The sequence below is a fragment of the Drosophila takahashii genome, chromosome 2R (genome assembly GCF_030179915.1).
Source record: "Drosophila takahashii strain IR98-3 E-12201 chromosome 2R, DtakHiC1v2, whole genome shotgun sequence".
NCBI lineage: Eukaryota > Metazoa > Arthropoda > Insecta > Diptera > Drosophilidae > Drosophila > Drosophila takahashii.
The window spans coordinates 26,417,003-26,436,041 of NC_091679.1; the positions used below are offsets into that span (position 1 = coordinate 26,417,003).

The 19,039-nt window shown below is 41.8% G+C and overlaps 3 protein-coding genes across 22 annotated transcripts in view; 2 read left to right on the plus strand and 1 right to left on the minus strand.

Annotated features, from left to right (window-relative positions):
* The window catches only part of sm (heterogeneous nuclear ribonucleoprotein L), a 105,356-nt gene that overhangs the window by 61,129 nt on the left and 25,188 nt on the right, over nt 1–19,039 (minus strand). For 15 of the 17 annotated variants that reach the window (XM_044392856.2, XM_070213779.1, XM_070213780.1 and 12 more), the window contains exon 3: nt 15,489–15,626. The exons of the other annotated variants lie outside the window; for them this stretch is intronic. In XM_044392856.2, coding sequence (XP_044248791.1) covers nt 15,489–15,626 — 138 coding nt within the window. The remainder of the gene's footprint in view (nt 1–15,488; nt 15,627–19,039) is intronic. 17 annotated transcript variants of the gene reach the window in all.
* Nucleotides 788–1,227, plus strand: LOC108068659 (allergen Api m 6.03 / Api m 6.04). Its single transcript, XM_017158351.3, has 2 exons — nt 788–945; nt 999–1,227. Exons 1-2 carry the CDS (start codon nt 825–827, stop codon nt 1,190–1,192), a joined length of 315 nt encoding a protein of 104 aa, XP_017013840.3. The 5' UTR covers nt 788–824; the 3' UTR covers nt 1,193–1,227.
* TTLL6A (Tubulin tyrosine ligase-like 6A) overlaps nt 7,927–19,039 on the plus strand; it is a 47,495-nt gene continuing 36,382 nt past the window's right edge. The window contains exons 1-5 of one of the 4 annotated variants that reach the window (XM_070213777.1): nt 7,927–8,768; nt 8,829–8,982; nt 9,036–9,929; nt 10,191–10,964; nt 14,939–15,052. In XM_070213777.1, the coding sequence (XP_070069878.1) occupies nt 8,065–8,768; nt 8,829–8,982; nt 9,036–9,929; nt 10,191–10,964; nt 14,939–15,037 (2,625 nt within the window). In that variant the 5' untranslated portion in view covers nt 7,927–8,064 and the 3' untranslated portion in view covers nt 15,038–15,052. Of the gene's footprint in view, nt 8,769–8,828; nt 8,983–9,035; nt 9,930–10,190; nt 10,965–11,127; nt 11,364–14,938; nt 15,053–19,039 lie in introns of those variants that run through there. The other 3 variants (XM_017158408.3, XM_070213776.1, XM_070213778.1) reach the window with 3 other exon arrangements.

Genomic DNA, 19,039 nt, shown 5'->3' on the forward strand with positions numbered 1-19,039 from the left:
CCCAACATTCGCATTGTTTTCGCCGCGATGCATTCGACGAGCTGGACATAATTAAAACCGCAAATGCACGATGCACGATGGACGATGCCCGATGATGATGATCGTTGGCCGCAGAATAACGCATAATGCCAGAGGACTGAGCCAACAAACGGTGACCAGCATCTATTATCCATTGTCTAGGCCATCCACCATATCATCAGAGGGTGGTCGTCATCCACCTCAGTCCTGGCCCGAAAAACCACAGCTGATATGTGAGCCATCGTAGGCACACAATGCACCTTTCTTCCACACACATATGCCACATATTCAGGGCATACAATTTCAAAATTGTAATTATGCGCCTGCTGGACGGTTAATTACACTGCAAAAAAAAAAAACAAATAAATAAAAAAATAATGTAATATGCAAAATCAACATGGCAAACCACGCATACGCCCCGTTAAACCGTTTATTAGTTTTGGATTCCCATTTGATTTCGTTCGGGCCATAGATTTCACAGCTTCAATTAGTAGAATTAAAATGTTTACCCGTAGGCAGTCGGTATTCTCTGTTCCCTGAATTTTTCATTTGTTGCGGCCAGCGGGATTTTAAGCCGGCCGTTTGCGGCATTTTCTCCATCAGCAACGGATTTTTCCAGTTAATTTTGGCCGGAGTAAGAGGCTTAGCGGTGACGTGGGCGGGCTTTAAGGGATCATTAATTTATCGCTGAGGTGGCCAGTTGTTTGGCCAATAAACTGTATAATTAATTTAAAATGTACCAAATCATTGGATTGCAACTAATCAGCTGGAACAAAATTGATTTTGCACACCAGAGTTCAGTAGAAATGTTCCATATTTCAGATGATACGTTAGATGAAACAAATAAGATGCTCTTCGGACTGTTTCTTCTCGTGGTAATGTGGTTATTAAATTTCTTACATGCTCAAGAAATACCGCTTATCCAGTGTAAGTTTACATTTTTCTTCGAATATAGATCTACATTTAATTTTTTCTTTTAGCCTGTCACCACAATGATGTAACGGTCAAATGCGCACCAGTGTGCCCAAAGTTATGCTCGAGTTATTATTATAATCGCAGGTGCATCCCGAAAAAATGCGAACGAGGCTGCGCCTGTAAGAAGGGATGGTTGCGTTATAAGCATACCCAAGGCATTTGTATTCCGAAGGAAAAATGCAAGAGATATATTATATAGTACAAGTTTTTCCATAAACTTTAACTAATGTTAAATGGCTGCTATTCCTGGCATTTAAACTGTGAAATTGGGGGCAGAAGAAAGTCTGACGACAATGGCCAAGATTTGCATTCCTATATTTCATTTTCTTTTTCTTTGGCTTTTCAAGAGCCACTTGGGGGAAACCATTTCATATTTCCCATTTCCTATCGCCGTTCTACTCTTTCGCTTCGTCTGCTCGCGATATTTGCGGCGCAGTGGATATGACATGCCCATGTCAGAAATTCGTATTGTGTTGACTTGCATTTGACAACTTAATGAATTTAGCTCTTTCGCTCGGCACAAATAAAAGTCTATACAGCACCACCCAGATCGTTGGAGGGGCATTATCTTAACCCCAATACGTGCTGATATTCGGCTGCAGTCGGCCCGATATTACATAATGCGCGAGGGCATTATGGGAAAACTTTTCAAACGAAAATAACCCGCAAAAAAATGTCCGTTACGTGCTCCATAAAATGTCTGGCAGCCCTGACCAAGTCGAACGAAAAATATCTGTATATACATATTTTAGTGGCCGAATTTCTTAAGGTTTGTCCTCTTCTTTTTTTTGACAATGTGCAAGTTTTTGGGTCGGAAAAAAGTTTTTATTTTTATGTTATACCACAACTGGAAGCGGAAGCATCGGGAAAAGTGAGGTAGAACCTCAAGTGTTTGGTTCCGAAGTCCTCACGCTTCTGAAAAAGGACCGAGTTGTATGTAATTTGGTTTTATGCTTTATCGCTTGCTTGATTTTTATTATGATTATTATCGTGGAAATTACGGTGCAACTTTAGTGAGCCCATTCCCGAAAACTTTTGTGATTGCCGAGACCCTGTAGAAAGGCTTTCTCTGGGTCCTCGTCAAATGTTCTACAGATTTATTGGGTTAGCATGGGCATTTTCACTTCTTTGCTATAGCTCAGGATGACAGTAATGATGAGTATGTTGATAATAAGGGATGTGTCTTCTTGATATCTTGATGTGATAGTTTAATATGTGGGTAATGTTGTTTATTCATGTTGTGGATATGCGTGTTTCTCGAAGGTATGAACAATAGTTCCCTAAGCAGAGGGTAAATGTGATAATATGTTTATTGGGAATTCGTTCTTATATCTATTACTCACGAACCAATTCTAGAAGAGTTAGGAACACTTACCTAAAAATAAAGATAAAAATAGATAATTAGTAAAATGAATGTCACTCGTAAAACTTATTCTACCTATCGTAATATGGAATAGTTGCTTGGTGTACAAAATAATGGTATTAGCTTCTTTAAAACCAAAAAGAATATCGATTTCTTGCCAGACAGTTAGACTCAAAACTCCGATTGCCACAAATCCCATCAATGGATGTGCTTTTGGCACTGCAGCTTAGCCTAAACGAGCCGTTTTCCTGGTGGAAACCCAGCCCACTATCAAATCCGGAGCATTAAGTGCTCAAAAACATTTTTTGCTTGTTGCAATTGCCATGCAATGTAGGAAAAATCTTCAACCACAAAGGACTCAAAACCGAAAGCAAAACAAAACATCGAGGGTATGGTAAAACCGATGTTAAGCAGAGCGAGAGATGGGGAGATTTTCCACGTTTCCGAACCAACCGTACCTTTTTGCTTATATGTATGTATGGAATATACATATATGTCTGTATGCAAAGAGCCTGCCTGGCCAACAATGGCGGCAAGTTGAAGCCAAATCGGGGGCCAAGGCGAGAGGCGAAAGGTTAGGCACAGGGAGCCGCACAAAAGGCCACTAAAGAGACGTAGGATGTGTAGATGCCTCTGTGTGTTTGGGTAGAGATATATATGTATGTATTTAACAGCAAAGTCAAGCGCTGGCGATGTGCACAGCACAAAATCCAAATTTAATGACCAAGTAAAATAGACAGCAAACGAGAGCACCAGGATACGACAACCAGGATCCACACATGTCCATGTGTGTGTGTCGGTGTGTGTTGGCAGGGGCGGGGAAGCAAGCGTTCGGGGGCGTGGCTCTAATGTTCGTTGAATGTTTGCCGAGCCTTTGTTATCGGCATGCGTCTTTTTGCAATTGGATATGCCTTTTATGCCTCTGGGCTGTGTTAATGTTGACAGTGCTCGTCGTAGAGCCAAGGACATGACAGGAGTTGGAAAAACACCCATTCACCCAACCAGCCATCGTGTTATTTAGTCCCTGCGAGAAGCCAGCAGAAGGACCCTTTCGACCACGGCCTCGGGCCAAAAGGCATCAGCCTTCGACATCCACACAACTTCTGATGCCTCTGCTTCTGTTGTCTCGCTCGCTAGTTCATCTCCATCTCTCATCTGACTGCTCCTGCTCCTGGGCTCCCTCCCCTGCCCATCCCTCGCACATTATGGCAAATTATGACATTGACAAGTGGCCAGGAGGTGTCACATTTCTTGGTCGCCATTTTCCTTTTTTGCAGCAATTTGTTGCTGGCATGTCATACATCAGCCACATAGCCACCATCCACACATCCACACACTGAGGGGAAAAACGGAGGCTTAAACCAAAAGCTAAACTCTGGATTTGCGGTTTTTTCGTTTTAGAAATGTACATGTTATTATAACTTTTTTAATAAAAGAAAAAGGTTTGTAAGGCTGCGGTTCATTTTATGCTAGAACCAAGAACATTCTCTTTTAATCTGGTGCACAGTCTTAAATTTGAAAAAAACAAGAGAAAACGCTATGGTCAAATACCTCGACTATATCCTCGAGATATCCATTACGCAGCTGAAGAAAGTGCGAATTCGTGCTTGAATTCGATTATTTGCTCATAACTTTTTAGTGAAAAATGTCTTCTAAATTTCGATAGCTATTAATAAAGAGAAAAACATTTCATTTATACTTTTCCGAAATCTTTAAAATTCGGGTAAAAATTGGGTAAATTATACCCAATAATTACTTAAATCTTAAATCACTAGATATTTCTATCTATATAACAAGTACTCCCTATATTTATTTTCCAATTAAAGAAGGTTTTTGCAGCCTTTATTTTTCAGTGAGTCACCGCCAGAAGCGTCGCAGAAATATTGGACACGAAGGAAAATGTCTTTTTCTGCCGCTTTTCTTTTTTTGCGCAGTTTTCGCTATTTTGGCCAAGTGCCGTAAGTGCACTAGGCCCAGAAGCTGAAGCAGAAACTGTTGCATACTTTGTAGCGTCTTCCACTTGGGCATGTCCTTGGTGTTTTGTGCCGTTAAATTTTATTTTCATTACAAATGCGTTTGTTGTTTATGCACTCTATGCACCAACTGAAACTAAACTAAAAGTAAGGCAGCCAAACAAAAAGTCTTACCACTTCTCGACTATTTTCACAGTTGTTCTTATTGCTGCTGTTTGCATTTGTTCTTTGTTTTTGTTGCTGCTTCTGCTTTCTATTTTCTGTTTAGTTTGTTGTTTCACAGGCCACGTTTTTGTTTTTGTTTTTGCTGTTGATTTGGTTTTGTTTTGCATTACAAATAACTTTTTTGCAGTACGTGCGAGCATTTTAACATTTCAACATTTTCATTGCGTCTCGCAGGGTGAAGTGTTCAAATTTATGCGCATACATTGTTTTGGGCGCATTCATTCATGCGTTTCCAGTTCTCAGTTCCATAGTTCCCCATACACATGTATGTAATATCCCGAAAAGCCCAGCCAACGCCCCCAAATGCAGTTGATTTCACGATTCATGCATAATTACGGGGATTCGTAGCTCGCACAAAATAGAGCAGGCTATATGCATAGACATTTTGTATGACCTGCATATATAAATCAAACGTGGAATTCCAAATGACACCGAAATATATTTGTATCACTCTCTGCGATGTTAATCACGTTTGCTAGATCTAATCCTGGGGATTGCAAAACATCCCCCAGGCGAAAATGATAAATGTGATTTGGGCCGCTTCGACTCTCATATTTAAATAACTAAATCAAAGCTTAGTCGCTTAGTTTTTTCGTATTTTTTGGGGAAACATTAAAGTGGATTTAGTTCTGGCAATAAACGTTCATTCTCGCATTCAAAACTTTAGCATTGCAAAAGCTTTTAACCCGAAATTTTAGCTCCCCTGCAAAAGTTTAGGCATTAAAAACCCCAAAAATGTTAATGCGACAAAGTGTAAATTGAATTCAAGTGTGTGAGGGAGATTTTTGAGCACTGTCCTCCAGCCATTAAGTTTATGTGGGAAGTTGTGGCATTTCTTTCCTCGGGTCAATTAAAGCAATTAAAATACGGAGTTCGGGCAATAGGAAAAGTTGCTAAGCTGGAAAATATGCTACAGTGTTTTTAGAGCGGCGGAACTTTTTCATAAGCTGCGCGAGATTTCCACAAAAGAACATGGCAGAGGGGAATTAAGGCATGACGGAGATTAAAAGTGGAGAAATAGAGGGCTTTTCACATTGTAAGCCAAGAAAAGATGATGATGTTGTTATTATTTAAATTTCAACCCACGCAAAAATCCCTGAAAACCTTTTTTGGCTACTCAAGATGGAAATTAAAGTGTCACTCAACATGGCTGTCAATGGAAATGCGAAAATAAAATATATATACCCGCGCTGAACTCCAAATTAATAGCCCGCAACTCATTGTTGTAGGGGAGATGACGATGAGATGAGCCCGCCAGCCAACCAACCAGGCAGTAATTAAAAGATTAATTTTTAATGCGCGCTTAGTCAAAATGCGACTGTGTGTGGCTCCATAAAAATAAAGGGATTTGTGAAAACTAGTACACATATATACACAGGGCCCCCATATGAACATTCTCACACATTGTAATTTATACCCCGGCTCTCGGGTTTCATCATCATCTGCCGGGCGAGTTTATGAACCATATTCACTACTCCCAACTTCGCACGTTCCTCCTGCTTGTTTGGTTTTGTTATTTTCCTTTTGTTTAATTTTTTATTATTATGCTTCTGGGGCTCCAGTTTTATACCATTTTTTTTTTAAATTCTTGCCGCGCTTGCAGCTGCAAATGAAATGTGTGTGAGCACACCTTTAAATATTTAATACCGCTTGCCGTCCTCTGATTTTACACTCATTTCACGTGCCGGCTCTGCGTCCTTCCTGCACTTGATTAAAAAACCAGCGGACATCGCGAGGAGGCGGCCCCCGAAAGGATGTCAATTAATAATTGAATGAGGAAAAAAATAAATAACATTTACTCTGGTTACGGTCCTCAGTCAAATATAAAAGTGTGAAATATTCAATCAGGAGAAATAATTTATTATATTTTTATTTATATATTAAAAATGCGGGAATATCCAAAGTGAGATTTATTATTGTCCAATAATTTATTACGCATATTTATGCAGCCAATTAAGGGGGAATTGCCATTTTCGAAACAATAAATGTGCAAGTTTTTCTATGAGAAACCACTGTTATTTATACCGACTCTTTCGCTTTCCATCGTAAGTGAAAACAACATTAATCGCCATTTTCCGCTCATTTCTCTCTTGCTTATCAACGCTCCTGTTCTGTCAACAAAAAGCGTTCCCCCATCGTTATCATTCCAACCTCCTCTCTGTTGTTGGCGGTTCGTGCACTATCATTAATATTTGAAATGCAGAAAAGTTGCCAACACTTTTCCCTCTTGCTTTTTGTGTTTGCCATCTCTAGCGACAAAGCGGGCGCATAATTAGCTGCGCAACAAAAACAAATAAAGCACCAGCAAACTAACTTGGACAGCCAATTAGAGGAAAAGAGCCAGTGGGCCAAAATAGAAGCCGGGCCCAAAAACGTTACTCAACCAAATAAACTTGACAAATTATATGGTTCGTTGCCGAAACTGAAACAACACATGTGCAAAATGAGGCACAAGCTTCGACAATTGTTTGTGTCACTTAATTCGTAAACAAAGGGAAAATAAAACTGAACAAAAACACTACGATTAAATGATAGGGTGGAGCAATTGGTAACTAAAATATAAAAAGGTTTCTCCCTTGGTTTTACTTGATTTATCATTTAGTTTTAAAAGCCATACTCGAATTTCAAACACCTAGTGTCGGTCTTAGATTTTAAAAATGCAAATTGAACTGTACACAGAAAACAACATTCGATATAAAATTGGGTCAATTCTACATTACTTCATATCAACAAAAAGCCGATAAGGTTTATGTGACATTTATGATTCACCTGTCTCTACATAATATTTATAGATTTTTTTCTCAGTGCAGTAATACTTTTGATTGCAGTTCATAGGGGGAATGGGGAGTAAACACACACCGTAGGTGACCTATCCACACAATCACGCCACGCCCTCTTGGCTTTCTGCTAGTTGGCCCTGTGGCCCCAGTTAACCAAGCGTATGACAAGCCGACATTTACATCTGTGGCCATGTAAATGCTATTGTTCATGATTTTTCTCTTCTATTCCATAACTTTTTTCTGTACTTTTCCCCGTCACACTGACGACTGCTTCAACTAATAACCACATGAGCCTAAAGCCTGATTAAACTGCGGTTAATGAGCCCCACCCCAAAGGCTCTGCCTTACATGGAAATTAATCCAAAAGGCGGGGGGGAGAGTGTGGGGAGGGGGGTGGCAGCCAGGTGTGCTCACTGGTTCGTTTCAGTTGTCGCAAGGTGTTTTGGCTAACCGCATGGCACAGGTTTCATCCGCGGCACTGACTTTGGTAATCGAGTGGCCCGCAGATCTCAGATGTCAACCGCTGAGCACTTGACCTTGGTGGGTGGTGGGCGTACCAAGGTTGCGAAATGAGCAATCACTTGTCACTCGGTTAATACATGCTACAAATAGTTTACTGTCAAAATTCAATGTTCCCATATCTCGTATTCGGATTTTTAGATGAGAAATTGAAGAGTAGAGCTCTGCAGAAGGCTATTACTATCATCACTATCATTCTTTCCACCTTCCGATGCGCTCCAAAAAACCACCAAAGGCTGCGAAGCCCCAGCTCAATCCGTATACGCGCTTTTTCGATGCCCAGAAATCCCTGCCCCTGGACAAGGGTGACAATAATAATGGCCAAAAGCCATTAGGAGGCGTCTATAATCGCGAAAGCGTTTACGTTCTCTCAAATAAGTCGCGTGGCAAGCGTCGGCCTGTTCGCGAAAATAATCACCTGCCCACCTGGCGACGACGTGGCGGTGGTGGTGCTGGTAACGAGGACCACATCATGGTCGTTACCCAGGATAACACACAACAGCTGAAGGACAAACCAGTGTATACTGCCTCCCAGCTGGATGCCATTTGCTATAACGTCATCAAGGAGCCACCGATGCAATTCCATGTGGACGGCACCGACATAGTGCCCAGTATCCGCGGCCTGAGACTGAGCGTCTGCGTGGAGCACACGCGATTCCAGTTGGTGGGCAAGGTGACGAGGAACATGGGCTTTCAGCATGTGCCCGAGCACAGATTGTGGAATATCCAGTGGTCGGACTCGACGCCCCATCACGATCTGTTGCGGAGCATGAAGCGATTTCAGCAGATCAACCATTTCCCCGGCATGGTGGAGATATGTCGCAAGGATCTGCTGTCGAGGAACCTGAATCGGATGCTGAAGCTATTTCCCGGCGACTATCGCATCTTTCCCAAGACCTGGCTCATGCCAACAGAGTGAGTTGAAGTTGAGTTTGCTTCCTTGATTGGTGAACCTTCCCTTTTTTTCTCTGGCAGTGCCTACGATGTGGCCATCTATGCCAGCAAACACAAGAGGACCTTCATTCTGAAGCCCTATTCGGCGGGTCAGGGACGTGGCATTTGGATAACCACTGATCTGCGGACCGTGGGCAAGCGGGAAAAGCTCATCTGCCAGACCTACATTGAGCGGGTAAGATTAATAGATCAATGGATTTAGATTTCTTTACCAGTTCTATCCCAAAGCCCCTGCTGATTGACGGCTACAAGTTTGACCTGCGGGTCTACACTCTGGTCACCTCGGTGGATCCATTGCGGATTTTCGTCTACAATGAGGGCCTCGCACGCTTTGCCACACAGAAGTACGTGCCGCCAACGATAGGAAATAGCCACAATGTGTTCATGCACCTGACCAATTACTGCCTGAATCGACGAAACTCGCAGTATATGGTGGGCAATGGACCGGAAGCGGGCTCGAAGCGGAAGCTCAGCGCCTTCAATAAATGGCTAGTGGATCACAACTACGATGTGGCCGAGTTCTGGGCGAGTGTCGATGATGCGATCATCAAGACGCTGATCAGTGCTTGGCCCACCTTGAAGCACAATTACAATGTGTGCTTTCCGAAGCACGACAAGATACAGGCCAGCTTCCAGCTGCTCGGCTTTGACATCCTGGTGGACTGGAAGCTCAAGCCCTACATCCTGGAGGTCAATCATACGCCCAGTTTGAGTGCAGATGAGTCGGTGGACATGGAGGTAAAGCGACCACTCATTCGCGACACCCTCAATATGTTGAGCACGGCTTTGGTGGACAAGGAGCAGATCATACGCGACGATCGAACCGAACACAGGGCCAGGCTGTTGAGGAATATCTACAACAAGAAGGCCGCAGCACAGATGCCGGGCTATTCGTCGCCAACGCGAGAAGTTGGTGGCCACGATGTGCGGCAGGCCTGCTCCATTGGCGCACTGACCCAGCAGATTGCCTGGGAGGAGAGTCACCTAGGCAACTACCGGCGCATAATGCCCCCGCGGGACTCGGAAAAGGTAAACTACTATTGCAAGTTCTACGAGCAGAACAAGCAGCCCATGTTTGCAGATACACTTGCTAGCCGTCGACGCGAGGAACTGAATCACCAGGTGGGTTTATCGGAAAAATTGCAGGATATTTTTAGGCAGGGGTGCTGAAAATTGCCTTATGACTGTGAATTTAGAAACACAATTTAAAAAAACACAAGGAAGAATCGGCGTGTGCCCTATGTGACTTTACAAAAACAAATGTGTGCACCCCTGTCTTAAGGTATTTTATCCATGTTTTGATTCCAATATTTAATTATTCACTTTTGGACTTAATCATTTTAGTTTGTCATATTTTTGTTTTTATTTTTTATTATCCTTCAGGCAATGCAGAAACACCAGCGCGACCGCCTGCAGGATCAGTTTCAGCAGCAGCAGCTTTTGGCGCAGGCGCAGCATCGCATGGGCAAACAAGTCCGTTGGCCGGGTGATCAGCTGCAAGCTCCCCAAGTGAATCCCGTCATCCTGCAGTCGAGGAGGCGTCGCGAGGAGGCCGAAGCCCAGGCGAAAAAGCATCGAGCTGTGATCGCACGAGAAATTCAGCGCCAGAAGGAGCAGCTATTGGCGCCCATTTGCGCCAAGGAGCGTTTGGGCATCTGGCAGAGTGTCCGCCGGGAGAAGCTACGCAAGTTTTCGCCCAAACGCAGCAGCAGCATCACGAAGGCCCATCGACGTAAGCACCAGCGGAATCTCAGCCAGCGGGTTCGGCAACAGCGGATGCTCGAAATGGAGGCCCAACGGGATGCCAAGTTTCTGGAGCAGCACGCCAAGAAGCAACGTCTCGAGGGCGGCAAGGGGACAACAACGGGTCAAAGTGAAACCCCGGGCTCAAAGAAAAGCAAAGGCAGCTTTAAAGGCAAGGTCAGCTTAAAAAGCAAAATGAGGTTAAAGGGAAAAGCATTTCCCAAAAAGCGAATTCTTCGGGAAAGCAACCAAAGTCTGGTGACCAAATCCAAGGAAAAGCTTGCACATAGCTCCAAAACTCGGCAATCCAACCAGTGGACAGCAGGAACCATAAGTGAAGTGGAAACCGACCAACATCTCAGCTGGCGAAAGGAGAGAACCAATCAGTTGAACGGCACACGGCTCAGGGAGTTGGTAAGCCTAATAAATGATATACACTTATAATCGAATTTCACAGTCTCTAGCAAACATTTCTGACATTTCCCTTTCCCCAAAGGGGATAGATAGATAAATCACAAGAGATTACTGTTTTGTGCATAAAACATGACTGTAAAATATCATTCCCTATTATCCTCAGATATTCTCGAAAATGTACGAAAACGGCCACCTGACCAAGAACGATATCAAGTGCTTTCCGGATCTACTTTATCGCATACTCAGCAAGGACTTCAAGGAAGCGAGTAGTCAATAGATTTCTGGGCAATATGTATGTGCGTTGGCACAGTGAAATGTCTGTGCAGCCATTGTTGTATACTGCTACCTTAGTGTCGTTGAAATTAAAAATGAAATCTGACTACGTTGTACTCAAAAGAACCAGGTTTTATTTGATTTTTTTCTAGAAGGGCGGAACGACCAATCAAAGTTCAATAGGCCTCACACATCGTAATCTATTGTTTTGCATATTTCCATAAAGGCAACTTTATGCGAGATTTTTCGCAGCAAACGGCGGCGAACATAAAAGAAGCTCATAAAAAAACGGCAGTGGGTGCTGAAAATGGGAGTGGGTATAGGAACGGTTGGATAAGAAACCACCTCATCGATTTGTCAAACTTGCATAGCAAAGAAGAAAAAATTGTTCTACATCCTTTAAACACTCAGAAAAATATATGGAAATTAAACTGAAACTATATTTAGGATAAACTTTTTTCCCACTTTAAAATGGGTTTAGCGGTTTTGAGATCGCTTTTAAGGTGCATAAAAGTATGCAATGGAAGTCTGATGAATTTTCCTTTGTTGTGCATACTTTATTTCACCTTTTTAAGTGATATCAAACGTCTAGTTGTAAACTTTAGGCTTTCTAACTTATTTCCAAACATACTCTTTAAGAAGGACACGAATTTCCATACAGTTTTTCTCTCAGTGCGCGCTCTTTTCCTCTTTTTCACTCTACTTCCATTTGCCGAGCATCTTTGCCATCTTTGATGGGCGCATGCATAAACAAAATGCAATACAATACGCGGCATGGGAGCCGTACAACGTGCATTATTGAAAACCTCAGTTGCCACGAGCCAGGAGGAGCCACGCCCCCGCCCCCTTTTCCCCACTTTATCCTCCTCTTTCATCCGAATCCATCTCGTTCCCTTCTTGTGAGCCTCGAAAGGAGGCGCAGGGCTTGGCTTTCCTGGGCTCGGGTTGGTTTTGGTTTGGTTTGGTTGGGTTTAGGTCTATGGCTTTGGCTTTGGCCTGGGCTACAGCTTCGGCTTTTGCCGTCACCGCATGTCCTTCGCTGAACAGCAGCGAACAACCCCCTGAACACCCATTTCTGCCCGCCTAACTCGTTGGCTTTTGCCAGGCTACGCATTATGGTCTGCTGGATGCTGCTGCTCCGGTTGTTCAGCCCTGCTCCTGCATGTGTCACATATTGCAAAAGCTGCAGCTGCCGTTACACATTCCTGGGCTTTAGCTTATGGCTGACTGCTGCTGCATTTTGCCTTATTTTTCTCATCTTTTTTTCTGTTTTTTTTCTTTACCAACAAAGTCGAACAGCAGCGTTCTGATAAGCCGCTTCAAAAGTGGGTTTTACATATGCCTCCTCGTCTCCGGGGGTCGGTTGCATTTGCATTGTGGCTGAAACGCCTTCTGCCTCCATGCTAATACATTATTGAACATTGTTGGCCCTGCGCTGGTGTCAGCTAATACCCGTCGTCGTTGCAACTTTTATTGCATATTTTTCCGGTCTTTTTTCATTTTTTTATATTTAGCAACTCTTCAACTTTAACATCTCGTGGCCTTTTGTTGCCGAGTGTTTGGGGCTGCACAACTTTATCATCCATCTATCATCTGGTTTCTTGCCCCAACCCTGCCTTTTTTGTTGGCCACTTTGCCAGCAGACATATGCTTGTGTGCAGAAGCAAATTTCCTTTGATGCTTTTAGTGTCTTCTTATTAAAAAGTTTTTAATCTTATCCCGAAAGCTTTTTGTTCCATGCGGATAAGCGGCATTCCCTTCCCAACTTCTCGTTCGCTTTGCTGCGGAAATGAGCCAGGCGGCATAGCTCCGGAAAAGTTTGACTCGTAGCTCACTTTACTCTTCGTTTCGTTTCGGCATGTGTGGAAATGCAAGAGGGCGGGGCTGAGGGAGGTTGAAAGTGGGAGTCTGCATTGTTGACAGAAGTTCCGGATGCTATTAGAGGTCGTTTAGTTTGCGATTAGTTAAGCCAAAGCTAGTTGGAGCGTGTGATGGAGCGTTCCTCGCCGACGAACGTGCCCAGCCCCAGTTTAAGTTTTCCCAAAAACTTTCCGGAAACAGTTTTCTTTTTGGCCATGCTTCTTTTGAGTGTGTTTCGATGGGGAGGGGAGTTAAATTGCATTTGGCACAGGCACATATAAATTCAATTTTAAATAATTTATACAGCCCAAGTTCGGCTTGAAGAAGATAATTTACTATGAGTATTCAGAAAAATAGTGCTTTCTCTAACGATAATTCTGATTATTTTTCCGTGCCACAAGCTTCTGACCAATTAATTTTTGCACGTGATCTTAACACGATAATATCCTTAAATCATACTTCTTATGACACAGGAAATGCTTTTAATCCGATTGCCAGCTCCATTAACAACGGAATGCGGCTCAATAAGGCGACGGATGTAAGAGATATTTTCCGAACTGCCAGAAGCTTTTAATTTGCGACGCATAATGCGAGAGAAGAACGGAGAATTGTAAAGAGAATTGCTTAATTCCAGAACAAACACGCGCTCCTCTCCATGGCGATGACTTAAGTCAACAGAAAGATTTATTTCCGTTGCAAAAGCTGCGAGAGGCTGGATGCGAATGCGAATGTATAAATCCAGTCAGTCGGACTTTACGACAATGGGACCTGGGAAAAGTCATTCAGTCGGACGGACAGAAGGACGGACGAACGGAAAATCCTGCTGCACCAGGCAGCCATTTTGTCGGATGCGAATTAACATGTCTGGGCTTTCTGGCTTTATCCACACGCACACACTCACACACACACCGATGCATTACTGCTGGCCCCAAATAATTTTCAGTTTTGTAGTTTTTATACTGCATGTTTTCCACTTCACAGGATTTTATGTTCCACTACGCTCGCACTTGGCTCAAGTGTTGGAAAATACAATTGCCTCGGTACACACACACACTTTTTCCACACTGTCGGTGCGAGCGAGAAGGGAGTAGAGTGAGACAGAGAGAGATGGAGAACATTTCCGCATTTTTTTGTTTTCTTTGCCTTTGTTGTACTGCTGCACCGCCAAATGTTTTGCCTTTGCCAAAAAGACAATAAACTGTGCCAGTGTGCGTGTCTAGCTTTCGTGTGGATGTGGAAATGACTACCCTACATGGCCAGGATATAGGACGACATGGGGTTGGGAACCGGGTCTAAGCAAAAAGCCTCTTGATCCACATTCAAATGGAGTAACTTTGCTCTCAACAACTTATTTTCACTCCCTAAAAACGCTGATCTTTAAGTTAAATATTTGTTCCACATTTATTTTGTAAGCGTTGTTTTAATTTTCTGCTCCATAAAACTTATTAAAAGTTGGAAAGTATTATCAAAATATTTACAAATTATTATTTAATTAAACAAAATTCACTAGCTCGAAATTAAAGTTGCTATATTTTTATTGGTTGTTAGAAATTTATCATTCAAAGTTTGTTTATGTTCAAATTTAAAAGTTTTAAATTTATCTCGAAATATTTTTGTTTTATTCCAGAGTTTAGTGAATTTTAAATTAACTTTTCCAACTTAAGTAGAGTACAAAGCAACTCGAGTCCCAGTTGTAGTCATTGTATCTTGTCCATGCGTTTGCCTCGCACGTTATTCAGCCCCAGTACATTTGAGTACTTTATGCGTTCCTTTTTTTACTTTTTGTCGTAGCATTGTGTTGTTTTTCTCTCCTCTTCTAATTGTTGCTGTTGACGTTGCAGGTTGTTGCTCGCCTAACAATGCACTTGGACCAAAAACACTTATCCAAATCCCGGCCCATCTGCTATCCCCACCACTTGTTGTTGCCTGGCCAACAGTAGTGACCCGGCTAAGGACACTCACTTTCTGGCCATTTTGTAGCTAAAATGTATCAAATTTTATGTGATAAGACCAGGCAGCATACCACAAAGCCAGATGCAATCAACACTCGTCTGGAGCCTAAGCTGCAACAACATTCGGTGCCCGAGGCGACAGTGTGGCAAATAACTGTTTTCTTATCCCCAGCACACATGCCTGAAAACTCCGCTCGAGTGTGTGACAAGTTTTCCAACAGCTTCAAAACAAATTGCAATGGATTTTATTTTATTTTCTACGATTCCTTGCCGAAAAAAAATAAAATGGGAAATAGAAGAGATCTTTCCCTGCACCATACTAAGTAGCTGGAGGACATAAGAATAATATCGTCGTATAATATAATATGTATGTATGGAGAGTAGAGGCTGCAGAGAGAGAAAGAGTAAAATATAGATATATATTCCTGTGTGTACTTACAACTGTGATGGGATAGAAGGGATTTATGATGGTGAAGAGTAGAATGTGATTTGGCCGTGTAGTCTCGGGACGCTTTCTCCGTAGGTCGTCATTTGACTTGTTCATAAGTGCTTGCTGCTGGTTCTGTTGTTGTGTGGACTGTAAAAATATGTACACAAACACACATATACGGATAAGTATCGGGCTTTGTGGTGACGAAGAGTATAACAACAGATTTATCAATATATATAGTAAATAAGCCAGGCTTTTTCGTGGTCTGAGCGAGTGTTCGGTGTTATTTTAGTTTATGATGCTGCCCAAGGGATATTTGTCGTAAATTCAGATTGGTGAAGAGATTAGTTTTAAGCCAGTTTACTTTATATAAGAAATATTTGAAACCCAGAAAATATTTGGCTATATTCAAAGCAGACACCACCTTTTTCAGGTTCGGTACAATTTCAAATACCAGTTCTATTGTTTTATTTATTAAGGTAAATGATTTTCAGTCTTTGTTGTAAACTATTTATACCATTTAAAACCAATCAGACATAAACTAGTTTAGCAACAAACTAAGTTGAACAGATTTATAATATTGGCACAGTTCTAAAACTATCGAGATAATTACTGGTAATAACAACTATTCAATCTTTCCAACTATCAACTTGGGCCAGTTCAATTTCATTAATTTTCTTAATTTATGCATTCCAGTTAACTTCTTTAGAAGCTACGTTTAATATTTACAAACTTTTTAGATATTCGAAAATTCCCTTAATGCTGGAAATAAGTATACGTAATTATTTGGATTGATCTAAGCTTATAATATCACTTTCTTATTTTTTACAAATTACAAAAAATTGAAGGGCCTCTCTAATTTTGCTAGAATTTCTTGAAACATTTCTCTCCACTCGGCTACCTTATCGCAATGGCTCGATCGCTTACGTAAAACCAAACGAATTGATTTTCTGCACTAATGGCACAATTTAAACCAATGCAAACACACATTCTCTATGGCTGAGTGCAAAATTTAAGTCAACGCAAAGTTTGCATAATTTTGCTCACGTTAATTGACGCTGTCATGGGGATATGTTGAATGCTCAATGCTGAAAATTGTGGAAAAGGCAGCAGCAGCAGGGTTAAAGCAAACCAGAATTTTGGTTTGGCTGCAGGCATTGCTAACATAATTTCCGTTTTGTTTTCGGTTAGCTGATTTTTTTTAAATAAATCACGGAATTTAGGTGAACCATGTTCACGTCACGTTCGAATGTCAATCAGCGACGACAACTGCCGTGAATTTAAATATTTCGAATATTTTCCGCAGGCGGACAGGTGGTCTTGACACCAACATTCCCGTTGATGCCTGCACTAATTAACTCGGTACTTAGGAGGTGGTAAAACTTGGATAATTTCTAATCATTACACGGGTTTTCCATCTACCATCGACCAACAACCAACAACACCTTGACATTTTCCTAACTTTTCCAACACTTTGCTCGCTCGTTTTTCTACTCGCAGTGGCATTTCCTTCACTTACACAACTTGAGCATGTCAGTGTCGTTGTTGGCAATCCACCAGCTACTAATTACTATTAAAGTTAATTAACTTTTACCGTAGTTCCGATTCAGTGTCTGCAATTATTTCATTGCCGACTTGGCGCACTTTAAACAACATTCGCTGATGCATTTTGCTAGAAATTAAAGGAGTGGATCCACTTTGTGCTCGCACTTAACCCTATTTATACCCGTTACTCGTAGAGTAAAAGGGTATACTAGATTCGTGCAAAAGTATGTAACAGGTAGAAGGAAGCGTTTCCGACCCTAAAAACTATATATATTCTTAATCAGGATCACTAGCCGAGTCGATCTAGCCATGTCCGTCTGTCCGTCTGTCCGTCTGTCTGTCCGTCTGTCTGTCTGTATGAACGCTGAGATCTCGGAAACTATAAAAGCTAGAAGATTAACATTTTGCATGCAGATTCTAGGAGTTCCTACGCAGCGCAAGTTTGTTTCAAAAGGGTGCCACGCCCCCTCTAACGCCCACAATCGCATATATACGATTTTAAAAATTTCAATATTTCGGAAAAGTAAAAATGCAGTTTTATGGTGTTTATCAATACCTATCGAAATGTAGAAGAAATTTTTTAAATCGGACCATTCGTTAAAAAGTTACGGCGGATCAAAGTTTTTAGCCCCATCTCCTTCGCACTTCCTTTAGTTGAGTAACGGGTATCTGATAGTCGGGGCACCCGACTATAGCGTTCTCTCTTGTTTTATATTGTGCTGCCGCCTGTTGCTACCTGAGGCTTTTGTTTCCATTGCCTGACTTTTGCAATTAGGTTAATGGCTCGCCTTTGTGACGTATTTTTAGATGCTTGTGCAAGTTCTGTATACGTATTAAAAATACAAATATGTAAACATTAAGTCAAACGCTGAACTCCAAGGTAACTGCTGACCCTGGCTTTTATATTTGCAATTGAGTAGAACAATAAAAAGAAGAGATACGTTAAGAAAATGTCGCAGATAGCTGATTTTTTCCTCAGATACCTTTCAGCAACCAATTTAAATAAATTGCAATCATTTTTAATGACTTCCCAATTGATCAGTTGGTAACTTCCTTATCCACCGAGTGTAATTCAATGCCAACAGACAGTTTCCTGCCACAACGTCCTTGTCTCAGCTAAGGGTTAATTCAAATTTCAACAACTTTGACGCATACAAAGCGATTTGTGTGAAAATCCGAGGAAAAGAAAAGAAAACAAAGAGCTAAGCGGCATGCCAGCAGGAGGAAACATTTGTTTTCTGTCAAATTTGCCTTTAATAATAATACACCATCAACATTTTTCTTTTCCTCTCACCTCTCGCCCATCTTTTTTTAAGTTTCTACCCCCGCAAGAGTAGGGAATTCTCACAGCATTGGAAACTGCTGATTAAATTTCATAAAAACAACAAAAACCGATACTAAAATGATTGATTGACGGACGGTTGGATGGATGGCTACAAAGAGATAGACGAATGGTTTTTTGTGGGAATTGGTCCTAAGTGCATTGAGCCTATAAAATAGGAACTGTACTATTTGCATTGGTCTGTTGGTTGATTTTAATCTTTCCTATTTTTTTTGAGAATTTGTTTTATTTTTGGTTAAAAACATTTGAAACATTTTTAGCACAGCGGCGGACGAATTGAAAATAGCCTGCAACGGTGTGGCAGTGTCGCGGCTGCATACCGCAACGCATTTCAGCTCGAACCGCAACGAAATGAAGATGAATTACCCACAAAATTTCACCACAACAACATCGCCATGCCGGTCGGTCGGTCGGTCGGTCCATGCAAATTGCGAATTGCAAATCACAAATAAATTTTGCTTCGAGAAATTTGCACTCAGTCGATCAAGCGGTCGCTGCCGCTATAAAGTGCAGCCTCTGCCAGATACAGATACATAGGTACAGATACAAGTGCACAATATAAATGCGTTTGCCAAGAAATCCAAGCAAAGCCCAAAACGAAAAAAAGGAAAAGATATAGCTACATATATATACAAAATACAAAAATCAGAGAGAGAAAAAGAAAACGATGTGT